The sequence below is a fragment of the Chiloscyllium plagiosum genome, unplaced genomic scaffold, assembly GCF_037043375.1.
Source record: "Chiloscyllium plagiosum isolate Xiang-an unplaced genomic scaffold, Cpla_swu_hap1 HiC_scaffold_45, whole genome shotgun sequence".
NCBI classification, from domain to species: Eukaryota; Metazoa; Chordata; class Chondrichthyes; order Orectolobiformes; family Hemiscylliidae; genus Chiloscyllium; species Chiloscyllium plagiosum.
Window position 1 is genome coordinate 19,185,662 of NW_028270183.1, and position 12,480 is coordinate 19,198,141.

At 51.9% G+C, this 12,480-nt stretch overlaps 1 protein-coding gene across 5 annotated transcripts in view; it reads right to left on the reverse strand.

Annotated features, from left to right (window-relative positions):
• LOC122552354 (putative adhesion G protein-coupled receptor E4P) overlaps positions 1-12,480 on the reverse strand; it is a 136,203-nt gene that overhangs the window by 19,460 nt on the left and 104,263 nt on the right. For all 5 annotated transcript variants that reach the window (XM_087983537.1, XM_087983536.1, XM_087983534.1 and 2 more), the window contains one exon: positions 6,844-6,935. In XM_087983537.1, the coding sequence (XP_087839663.1) occupies positions 6,844-6,935 (92 nt within the window). The remainder of the gene's footprint in view (positions 1-6,843; positions 6,936-12,480) is intronic.

Consider the following 12,480-nt stretch of genomic DNA (forward strand, 5'->3'; position numbering starts at 1 on the left):
GGGTACAGTGTGTGTGTGAGGGTAGGGTATTGGATGGGGTACAGTGTGTGTGTGAGGGTGGGGAGTTGGATGGGGTACAGTGTGTATGTGAGGCTGGGGTATTGGATGGGGGACAGTGTGTGTGGGATTGGATGGGTTTGATGGAGTACAGTGTTTGAGGGCGTGGTGGTGAGTGAGTGGTGTACAGTGTGTGTGTGAGGGTGGGGAGTTGGATGGGGTACAGTGTGTGTGTGAGGGTGGGGTATTGGATGGGGGACAGTGAGTGTGGGATTGGGTGGGTTTGATGGAGTACAGTGTTTGAGGGGGTGGTGGTGAGTGAGTGGTGTACAGTGTGTGTGTGAGGGTGGGGAGTTGGATGGGGTACAGTGTGTGTGTGAGGGTGGGGAGTTGGATGGGGTACAGTGTGTGTGTGAGGGTGGGGTATTGGATGGGGGACAGTGTGTGTGGGATTGGGTGGGTTTGATGGAGTACAGTGTTTGAGGGGGTGGTGGTGAGTGAGTGGTGTACAGTGTGTGTGAGGGTAGGGAGTTGGATGGGATACAGTGTGTGTGTGTGAGAGTGGGGGCTTGGATGGGGTACAGTGTGTGTGTGAGGGTGGGGGTTTGGATGGGGCATACAGTGTGTGTGTGTAAGGGTGGGGGCTTGGATGGGGTACAGTGTGTGTGTGAGGGTGGGGAGTTGGATGGGGTACAGTGTGTGTGTGTAAGGGTGGGGGCTTGGATGGGGTACAGTGTGTGTGTGAGGGTGGGGAGTTGGATGGGGTACAGTGTGGTAAAGTGTGCGTGTGGGATAGGGTGGGGATGGAAGGGGTACAGTGTTTTTGGAGGTGGTGTTGAGTGAATGAGGTACAGTGTGTGTGTGAGGGTAGGGAGTTGGATGGGTTACAGTGTGTGTGTGAGGGTGGGCAGTTGGATAGGGTACAGTGTGTGTGTGAGGGTGGGGGTTTGGATGGGGCATACAGTGTGTGTGTGTAAGGGTGGGGGCTTGGATGGGGTACAGAGGTGTGAGGGTAGAGATTTGGATGGAGTACAGTGTGTGTGTGTGAGGGTGGCAGGTTGGATGGGGCACAGTGTGCGTGTGTGTGAGGGTGGGGGTAGGATGGAATCCAGTGTGTGTGTATGAGGGTGGGGGGTTGGATGGGGTACAGTGTGAGTGTGAGGGTGGGGTGTTTGGATGGGGTACAGTGTGTGTGTGAGTGTGTGTGTGTGCGTGTGTGTGTGAGAAAGTGCAGGGATGGATGGGGTACACTGTGTGTGTGAGAGTGGGTGGGTAGGATGGGGTACAGTGTGTGTGAGAGGGTGGGGGGTTGGATGGGGTACGGTGTGTGTATAAGGGTGGGGAGTTGGATGGGGTACAGTGTGTGTGTGTGAGGGTGGGGAGTTGGATGGGGTACAGTGTGTGTGTGAGGGTGGGGTGTTGGATGGGGTACGGTGTGTGAGAGGGTGGGGAATTGGATGTGGTGAATTGTGTGTGTGGGATTGGGTGGATTGGATGGGGTTCAGTGTTTTTGGGGGTGGGGGTGAGTGAATGGGGTACTGTGTGTGTGAGGGTGGGGGGGGTTGGATGGGGTACAGTGTGAGTGTGAGGGTGGGGTGTTGGATGGGGTACAGTGTGTGTATGAGGGTGGGGAGTAGGATGGAGTACAGTGTGTGTGTGAGGGTGGGGAGTTGGATGGAGTACAGTGTGTGTGTGAGGGTGGGGATTTGGATGGGGTACTGTGAGTGTGTGGGAGTGGGTGGGTTGGATGGGGTACAGTGTTGGTGGGGGTGAATGAATGGGGTACAGTGTGTGTGTGAGGGTGGGGATTTGGATGTGGTACAGTGTGTGTGTGAGGGTGGGGAGTTGGATGGAGTACAGTGTGTGTGTGAGGGTGGGGAGTTGGATGGAGTACAGTGTGTGTGTGAGGGTGGGGATTTGGATGTGGTACAGTGTGTGTGTGAGGGTGGGGGGTTGGATGGGGTACTGTGTGTGTGAGGGTGGGGGTTTGGATGGGATACAGTGTGTGTGTGAGGGTGGGAGTGAGTGTATGGGTTACAGTGTGTGTGAGTGTGGGCAGGTGGATGGGGTACAGTGTGTGTGTGAGGGTGGGGAATTGGATGGGGTACAGTGTGTGTGTGAGGGTGGGGAGTTGGATGGGGTACAGTGTGTGTGTGAGGGTGGGGAGTTGGATGGGGTACAGTGTGTGTGTGAGGGTGGGGAGTTGGATGGGGTACAGTGTGTGTGTGAGGGTAGGGAGTTGGATGGGGTACAGTGTGTGTGTGAGGGTGGGGAGTTGGATGGGGTACAGTGTGTCTGTGAGGGTGGGGAGTTGGATGGGGTACAGTGTGTCTGTGAGGGTGGGGAGTTGGATGGGGTACAGTGTGTGTGTGAGGGTGGGGAGTTGGATGGGGTACAGTGTGTCTGTGAGGGTGGGGAGTTGGATGGGGTAAAGTGTGTTTGTGAGGGTGGGGAGTTGGATGGGGTACAGTGCGTGTGTGAGGGTGGGGAGTTGGATGGGGTACAGTGTGTCTGTGAGGGTGGGGAGTTGGATGGGGTACAGTGTGTGTGTGAGGGTGGGGAGTTGGATGGGGTACAGTGTGTGTGTGAGGGTGGGGAGTTGGATGGGGTACAGTGTGTGTGTGTGTGAGGGTGGGGAGTTGGATGGGGTACAGTGCGTGTGTGAGGGTGGGGAGTTGGATGGGGTACAGTGTGTCTGTGAGGGTGGGGAGTTGGATGGGGTACAGTGTGTGTGTGAGGGTGGGGAGTTGGATGGGGTACAGTGTGTCTGTGAGGGTGGGGAGTTGGATGGGGTAAAGTGTGTTTGTGAGGGTGGGGAGTTGGATGGGGTACAGTGCGTGTGTGAGGGTGGGGAGTTGGATGGGGTACAGAGGTGTGAGGGTGGGGGGTTGGATGGGGTAAAGTGTGTGTGTGTGAGGGTGGGGAGTTGGATGGGGTACAGAGGTGTGAGGGTGGGGGGTTGGATGGAGTACAGTGTGTGTGTGAGGGTGGGTGGTTGGATGGGGCACAGTGTGTGTGTGAGGGTGGGGAGTTGGATGGGGTACAGTGTGTGTGAGGGTGGGGAGTTGGATGGGGTACAGTGTGTATGTGAGGGTGGGGGGTTGGATGGAGTACAGTGTGTCTGTGAGGTTGGGGAGTTGGATGGGGTACAGTGTGTGTGTGAGGGTGGGGTGTTGGATGGGGTACAGTGTGTGTGTGAGGGTGGGGTGTTGGATGGGGTACAGTGTGTGTGTGTGTGAGGGTGGGGTGTTGGATGGGGCACAGTGTGTGTGTGAGGGTGGGGAGTTGGATGGGGTACAGTGTGTGTGAGGGTGGGGAGTTGGATGGGGTACAGTGTGTGTGTGAGGGTGGGGAGTTGGATGGGGTACAGTGTGTGTGTGAGGGTGGGGGGTTGGATGGAGTACAGTGTGTCTGTGAGGGTGGGGAGTTGGATGGGGTACAGTGTGTGTGTGAGGGTGGGGGGTTTGGATGGGGTACAGAGGTGTGAGGGTGGGGGGTTGGATGGAGTACAGTGTGTGTGTGAGGGTGGGTGGTTGGATGGGGCACAGTGTGTGTGTGAGGGTGGGGAGTTGGATGGGGTAAAGTGTGTGTGTGTGAGGGTGGGGGTTTGGATGGGGTACAGAGGTGTGAGGGTGGGGGGTTGGATGGAGTACAGTGTGTGTGTGAGGGTGGGGAGTTGGATGGGGTAAAGTGTGTGTGTGAGGGTGGGGAGTTGGATGGGGTACAGTATGCGTGTGGGAATGGGGGGTTGGATGAGGTACAGTGTGTGTGTGTGTGTGTGACGGTGGGGATTTGGATGGGGTACAGTGTGCGTGTGAGGGTGGGGAGTTGGATGGGGTACAGTGTGTGTGTGTGTGTGTGTGTGTGAGGGTGGGCAGTTGGATGGGGTACAGTGTGTGTGTGAGGGTGGGGAGTTGGATGGGGTACAGTGTGTGTGTGTGTGTGAGGGTGGGCAGTTGGATGGGGTACAGTGTGTGTGTGAGGGTGGAGGGTTGGATGGGGTACAGTGTGTGTGTGAGGATGGGGGTTGGATGGGGAACAGTGTGTGTGTGAGGGTGGGGAGTTGGATGGGGAACAGTGTGTGTGTGAGGGTGGGGTATTGGATGGGGGACAGTGTGTGTGTGGGATTGGGTGGGTTTGATGGAGTACAGTGTTTGAGGGGGTGATGGTGAGTGAGTGGTGTACAGTGTGTGTGTGAGGGTGGGGAGTTGGTTGGGGTACAGTGTGGTAAACTGTGTGTGTGGGATTGGGTGGGATGGAAGGGGTACATTTTTTTTTGGGGTGGTGGTGAGTGAATGGGGTACAGTGTGTGTGTGGGTGAGGGTGGAGCGTTGGATGGTGTACATTGTGTGTGCGTGAGAGTGGGGGGTTGAATGGGGTGCAGTGTGTGTGTGAGGGTGGGGAGTTTGATGGGGAACTGTGTGTGTGTGAGGGTGGGGGTCTGGATGGGGGATAGTGTGTGTGACAGGTTGCGGAGTTGGATGGGGTACAGTGTGTGTGTGTGAGGGTAGGGATTTGGATGGGGTGCAGTGTGTGTGTGAGGGTGGGGGGTTGGATAGTGTACAGTGTGTGTGGGGGGTGGGGAGTAGGATGGGGTACTGTGAGTGTATGGGAGTGGGTGGAATCGATGGGGTACAGTGTTGGTGGGGGTGAGTGAATGGGGTACAGTGTGTGTGTGAGGGTGGGGATTAGGATGGGGTACAGTGTTTGCGTGAAGGTGGGGGGTTAGATGGGATACAGTGTTTCTGTGAGGGTGGGGAGTTGCATGGGGTACAGTGTGTGTGTGAGGGTGGGGGGTTGGATGGGGTAGAGTGTGTGTGTGAGGGGTGGGGGCCTGGATGGGGTACAGTGTGTGTGTGGGATTGGGTGGGTTTGATGGCGTACAGTGTTTGACGGGTGGGGGTGAGTGAATGGGGTACAGTGTATGTGTGAGGGTGGGGAGTTGGATGGGGTACAGTGTGTGTGGGGGGTGGGGAGTAGGATGGGGTACAGTGTGAGTGTGTGAGGGTGGGGAGTAGGATGGGGTACAGTGCCTGTGAGGGTGGGGAGTTGGATGGTGTACAGTGCGTGTGTGGGGGTGGGGAGTTGGATGGGGTACAGTGCGTGTGTGAGGGTGGGGAGTTGGATGGTGTACAGTGCGTGTGTGGGGGTGGGGAGTTGGATGGGGTACAGTGCGTGTGTGGGGGTGGGGAGTTGGATGGGGTACAGTGTGTGTGGGGGGTGGGGAGTAGGGTGGGGTACAGTGTGAGTGTGTGAGGGGGTGGGGAGTAGGATGGGGTACAGTGTATGTGTGAGGGTGGGGAGTAGGATGGGGTACAGTGCGTGTGTGGGGGTGGGGAGTTGGATGGTGTACAGTGCGTGTGTGGGGGTGGGGAGTTGGATGGGGTACAGTGCGTGTGTGAGGGTGGGGAGTTGGATGGTGTACAGTGCGTGTGTGGGGGTGGGGAGTTGGATGGGGTACAGTGCGTGTGTGGGGGTGGGGAGTTGGATGGGGTACAGTGTGTGTGGGGGGTGGGGAGTAGGATGGGGTACAGTGTGAGTGTGTGAGGGTGGGGAGTAGGATGGGGTACAGTGCGTGTGTGGGGGTGGGGAGTTGGATGGTGTACAGTGCGTGTGTGGGGGTGGGGAGTTGGATGGGGTACAGTGCGTGTGTGAGGGTGGGGAGTTGGATGGTGTACAGTGCGTGTGTGGGGGTGGGGAGTTGGATGGGGTACAGTGCGTGTGTGAGGGTGGGGAGTTGGATGAGGTACTGCGTGTGTGTGTGAGGTTGGGGAGTTGGATGGGGTAAAGTGTGTTTGTGAGTGTGGGGTGGATGGATGGGGTACAGTGTGTGTGTGAGGGTGGGGGTAAGTGAACGGGGTACAGTGTGTGTGTGAGGGTGGGGGTAAGTGAACGGGGTACAGTGCGTGTGTGAGGGTGGGGAGTTGGATGGGGTAAAGTGTGTTTGTGAGTGTGGGATGGGTGGATGGGGTACAGTGTGTGTGTGAGGGTGGGGGTAAGTGAACGGGGTACAGTGTGTGTGTGAGGGTGGTCGGGTGGATGGGGTACATTTGTGTGTGAGGGTGGGGAGTTGGATGAGGAACAATCTATTGCCGTTTGGGTCAGAAGGATTTGGGTGCTCTGTGAAGAGACCCTCTGACTTTGTTAAGTATTTCCCTCCTGAGATTAAAACAAGTAAGTTTGTGTCACTTCAATAGCTAACTAACTAATTAACTGACTTAATAATCAGGTAAATAACTGCCTCCTTTTAACTGTGATATGATGGATTACACCTGAGGTTTATTCTGTCCTGTGCAATACAGAGGGTTGAGAGGTGCACTGTCCCAGAATCATTACTGCACGTTAAATGATGCTTCCATTCTCAGACTTGGGACATGTTCAAACCAATGGTTTGATGTTGGTAATTGTCTCTTTATTGAATGTGTGATGAAGACACAGAGGTTTTCAGTGCACCGTCCTGTAACAATGCAAGAAACATCCCTGGGCCCAGACTGGACGATAATCTGAACTGAAGGTGGACTGAGTTGGACCTTTATCTGTTGTACACAAGATTGACTTTGCTGTATACGGGAACAATTCCCAGGACAGTCACATCCTGCTACCCAACTGACATTTCAGTGAAACCCCCAGGATTTGACACAAATGTGCCTTGAACTTGGGCCTCCCCTGGCTCTGAGGTAATGACGCTACCATCACACCGCAATGTTTCTTGAGTCACACCGGAGTTCACTCCATTTGAATATGGTGCCAATCGAAGTGGCTCAGGGTAAACGTCAAGTCTTGCAGACGTCAGCGTGGCGTGCTGTTTAAATTAGCGGTTTCGCGTCGCAGCGTGAATCCTTTTACCTCAGCTTTTGTAAGTTCGAGAGGTCTGGGTTGATGGTGTGAAATTTCTGGGCCAGCCTCCATATCGTCAGAATGAGGAAAGCAAGATTACTCTGAAAATGAGGAAGAGTTAATATTAGAACGATTCCAAATTTATCAGTGTGCGTGAGAGTCGGTATTTGTGTGTTAATGGATATGTTTGTGTGCAGGTTGGTGTTGGTGGTTTTTGTAATTCATTCGCAGGATTAAGTTGCCACTGACTAGGCCAGTATTTATTGCCCAGAAGGCAGTTACAAGTCAACCACATCACAGTGGGTCTGGAGTCACATGTAGGCCAGACTAGGTCAGGATAGCAGTTTCCTTCCCTAAAGGGAACAAGATGGGTTTTTTTTTTGACAATGGATTCATGGTCATCATTAGACTCTTAATTCCAGATTATTATTGGATTTAAATTCCGACACCTGCTGTGGCAGGATTTGAACACCGAGGTCCCAGGAATATTCTCTGGGTCTGTGGGTTAACAGCCCAACAATAACGCCAGGAGGCTGTTGCCACTCTTTGTGGATATGTGCACGTGTGTGAGAGAGAGAGAGAGAGAGAGAATCAGAGAATCCCTACAGTGTGGCCATTTGGCCCAACAATTCCACACTGACTCTCCAAAGAGTGTCCCACCCAGTTTCAATTCCCCCACCTTTCCCATGACTAATGCACCTAACCTACACACCCCTGAACACTATCCGGGCAATTTCCCATGGCCGATTCGCCTAACCTGAACATCTTTGGACTGTGGGAGGAAACCAGAGCATCCGGAGGAAACCCACGCAGAGAATATGCAAACTCTACACAGACAATTGCCTGAGGCTGGAATCGAACCCAGGTCCCTGGCACTGTGAGGCAGCAGTGCTAATTGCTGAGCCACCAGAGAGAGGGACTTCTCTCTGAATTGCCAAATCTCTCTTCAATGACTTAAGAGTGTAATCTAATGTGACATTGTGCAGCATCTTTCACAATCTCAGGACATCTGACATAATTTCACTGCCAATTAAGTACTTTCAAAGCAGGCTTAGTGGTAAAGTACAGTAACAACAATTAATTTGACCACCATAACTCCCACAAACACCACCTTATTTGAAAACAGAGCAATATCAGCTCACAGTGATTTACTCCAAGGGAATAGTCACAGAGTTATACAGGAAGGAAACAGACCTATTAGTCCAAAAGGTACGGGCCGAAATAATCCCAAGCTAAACCATTCCCAACTGCTTGTGCTTGGCCCATATCCCTTTAAACGTTCCTTATTGGAGTCATAGAGTCCTCCAGCACAGGGACAGGGACAGGCCCTTTGGCCCATACTGGTCCACACTGACCAAAATGGCCATCACCGCTAAGCCCATTTCCCTGCACTTGGCCCATATCCTTCTAATCCTTTCCTATCTATGTATTTGTCAGAATGCCTTTTAAATGTTGTTAATGTACCCGCATCAACCACTTCCACAGGCAGCTCATTCCATGTGCGTGTCACCCTCTGTGTAAAATAGTTACTCCTCAGGTTCCCTTTTACTCTTTCCCCTCTAACCTTAAACTGATGCCCTCTAGTCCTTGATTCCCTAACCCTGGGGAAAAGACTGAGTGCATTCGCCCTATCCATGCCTCCCATGATCTCATACACCTCGTAAGGTCCCCATTAATCTCCTACACTCTAAATAAAAACATCCTAGCTTGTCCAACCTCTCCCTCTAACTCAGGCACCTGAGTCCTGGCAACATCCTTGTAAATTTCTTCTGCACTCATCCCAGTATTATAACATCCTTCCTACAGTAAGGTGACCAAAACTGAACACAATACTCCAAGTGCAGCCTCACTAACGTCCTGTATAACTGTAACATAACTTCCCAACTTCTATACTCAATGCCCTGACTGATGGAGGCCAGTGTGCCAAAAGCCTCCTTCATTGCCCTATCTACCTGGGACTCTACTTTCAGGGAACCGTGCACCTGAACTCCAAGGTCCCTCTGTTCCACTACACTCCTTAAGCCCCGACCATTCACCATGAAACACCTACCTGGATTTGACTTTCCAAAATGCAAGACCTCACGCTTATTTATATTAAACTCCATTTGCCATTTCGCTGCCCACTTGCCCAGCTGATCAAAGTCCTGCTGCAATTTCTGATAACCTTCCTCACTGTCCATGATGCTGCCTATTTTAGCGTCACCTGCAAACTTACTAATCATGCCTTGTCCATTCTCATCCGAATCATTGATATAGATAACAAACATTGATATAGATAAAGCCCCAGTAATGGGACAAGCACCAACCCCTGAGGCACCCCACTAGTCACAGGCCTCCAGTCCAACAAGCATCCTTCCACTATTACCCTCTGCTTCCCACCATCGAGCCAATTGTGTATCTAATTTTCTTTTGGGGGAAGCTGGCAAATTGGATACACAATTATTCATGAAATTATCCAAATGTCTTTTAAATGTTGTAATTGGACCTGCATCCACCACTTCATGTGGAAACTCATTCCACCCACGAACTACTCTGTGCACACTGGTTGGCCCTCATGTCTTTTTAAAATCTTTTTTCTCTCACCTTAGAAATATGCCCCCCTCATCTTGAAATCCCCCACAATAGGGAAAAGATACCGGCATTCACCTTACCTACACCCCTCATGGTTTTATAAACCTCTCTAAGGTCAGCCCTCACCGTCCTACGCTCCAGTGAAAAAAGTACCAGCCTCTCCATATAACTCAGACCCTTCATTCCCGGTACCATCTCTTCTGAAACCTCTCCAATCTGGCAAAGTACGCCCCCTGCTGGCCTAGCAGGGAGGGGTTTCTTGGTGCTGCAATACCTGCCTGCTGCCACTGGCCCAGAGACATCCCCCTCTGCAGGCTGAAAGAGCTACTGCAGCACTGCCACTCTGAGCTGTGGCGGTCACTCTGGACTCAATCCATAGGCAGAGTGCAGCTCCGTGTGTCTTAGGGAGAGATAGAGAGAGTCTGTGTGTGTGTGTGTGTGAGAGAGAGAGAGAGAGAGAGAGAGAGACGGAGCGAGTGTGTGTACATGTGTGTGAGAGAGAGTGTCTGTGTGAAAGGGAGAGGCTCTGTGTCTGTGAGCTCTGTGTGTCTTAGGGAGAGAGATAGATAGAGAGAGTCTGTGTGTGTGTGTGTGTGTGAGAGAGAGAGAGAGAGACAGAGAGTGTGTGAGAGAGAGAGTGTCTGTGTGTATGTGTGAAAAGGAGAGGCTCTGTGTCTGTGAGAGTCTGTGTTTGTGTGTGTGAGAGAGAGAGTGAGTGTGTGTGTGAGAGAGACAGTGAGTGTGTGTGTGAGAGAGACTGAGTGTATAGGAGCGATGGGCGGGAGAGGTAAAATGAACATTTTGGAAGGAAACTGGGAAAGATTCCTTCACCCACCAACAAAATGAAACCCACTTAATTGATCATTTCGAGAGTCCAAGGGTTTCTGACTGGACACTCCTCTTTGTAATCCATTCATAGGATGTGGGGCCTTGCTGAATCTTTATTGGCCATCCCCTATTACCCAAAAGGCAGTTTGGTCAGGACAGCTCCCTGCAGGACGTGACTGAACCAGAGGAGTCTTTACAATGGTCAACACTTAGCATTTTATTCCAGGTTCTTTCTCCCCTCCCTCACTCTGTTTAAATCTGACCATCTGCCCTGCTGTGATTTTAACCCACTCCCTCAGAACGTGAGCCTGGGGCTCCGGGTTCACTAGCCCAGTGACACTACCTCCTCCCTCTGTGTGGGGCCGAAGCTGGCTGGTGGGAGTTATGGTTACCATGTCACCGAGTGATAGAACAGGCAGGACGGGGACTGAATGGCCTCCTCCTGTTCCCAGGGACCCCCACCCATCCCCCATAGCAATGACACTGAGCAACCTCATGCCACCCAGGGGGCGCTGGGTCAGAGGGAGACCCCAAATGCTTCAAAGGGAAAGGGTAGATCCAAAATTTGGGGAAAGAGTGACATTCCGATAGTGGATCAACTCTATCGAGGTATCTCAGAACAGGGCATGCTGTCTGGAAGCTCAATTGTATTTCCTGGTAGTTTCAGCTTGAAAAGTGATTTTTCCTTTGGGCACGGAACGTACGTTTGAAGATGACAAGTGGGTGAAGGTACCTGAGAGAGTGAGGAACTGTCTTGCTCTTTCTGTTACCTCCAAGTCAAAATGTTTCGCAATGTAATGTTTTTGATTAAACTCAACAAGTAAAGAATACTTTTGGACAAAGTGCTCAGATTGTTAGGGGGGAGGGGCGTAGGTGGATGGTTGATTGCCCCTTACTGACCAATGTGATCCTGGAGGTTTAACAACACAAGCATGTAACTGTTGGTCCTTTCCAATCTTGCACACCTCTGTTCACTGCATCTTCACCAGACTGAGCAATCCAGCCCTGTCCTTAACCAAACCATCCCACCGCCAAAACCTTTGCCTCAGTCTGTCTGACCTGAATTGCTCTCACCGTCCAGACCCTTACCTCGTGGTCAGACTCAGGCATTGTTAACGCACAACAATCTCCCTGCTGTCAGTGCCCAACATTGGCCACTTGTCCCAGTCATGCTGACAGTTTTAAACTTCTTGTCATTGTTTGCAAACCCCTTCCCTGTCTCCTGCATCCCCCATGTTCCTCCAAGCCCAAACCCTTGTACAAATGCCTTTGACTCACTGTTGAAGGCCGTGCCTTGGGTACTATGTGCTGAGCTCTGGATGACCCATCCTGAATTCTGTACGGAGCAAATTACTGCAGATATTCAGAGAGTCATAAAGTCATCCAGCACAGAGACAGGCCCTTTGACCCAAACTGGTCCATGCCGACCAAAATGTCCATCCATCCATCCATCCTAACCCCATTTCCTTGCACTTGGCCCATATCCTTCTAGTCCTTTCCTAGCCCTGTATTTGTCCAACTGCCTTTTAAGTGTTGTTGATGTACCCACCTCAAACACTTCCACTGGCAGCTCATTCCATGTGCGTACCACCCTCTGTGTAAAAATGTTACTCCTCAGGTTCCCTTTTATTCTTTCCCCTCTAACCTTAAACTGATGCCCTCTAGTCTTAGATTCCCCAACCCTGGGAAACGACTGAGTGCATTCACCCAATCCATGCCTGTCATGATCTTACACACATCTATAAGATCTCCCTTCAGTCTCCTACACTCTAAAGAAAAACGTCTTAGCTTGTCTAACCTCTTTGTAGAACTCAGACTCCTGTGTCCAGGCAACATCCTTGTAAATTTCTTCTGCACTCATTCCAGTTTAATAACATCCTTCCTACAGTAAGGTGACCAAGACTGAACACAATAGTCCAAGTGCAGCCTCACTAACGTCCTGTATAACTGTAACATAACTTCCCAACTTCTATACTCAGTGCCGTGACTGATGAAAGCCAGTGTGCCAAAAGCCTCCTTCACTGCCCTGTCTACCTGGGACTCTACTTTCAGGGAACCGTGCACCTGAACTCCAAGGTCCCTCTGTTCCACTACACTCCTTAAGCCCCGACCATTCACCATGAAACACCTACCTGGATTTGACTTTCCAAAATGCAAGACCTCACGCTTATTTATATTAAACTCCATTTGCCATTTCGCTGCCCACTTGCCCAGCTGATCAAGGTCCTGCTGCAATTTCTGATAACC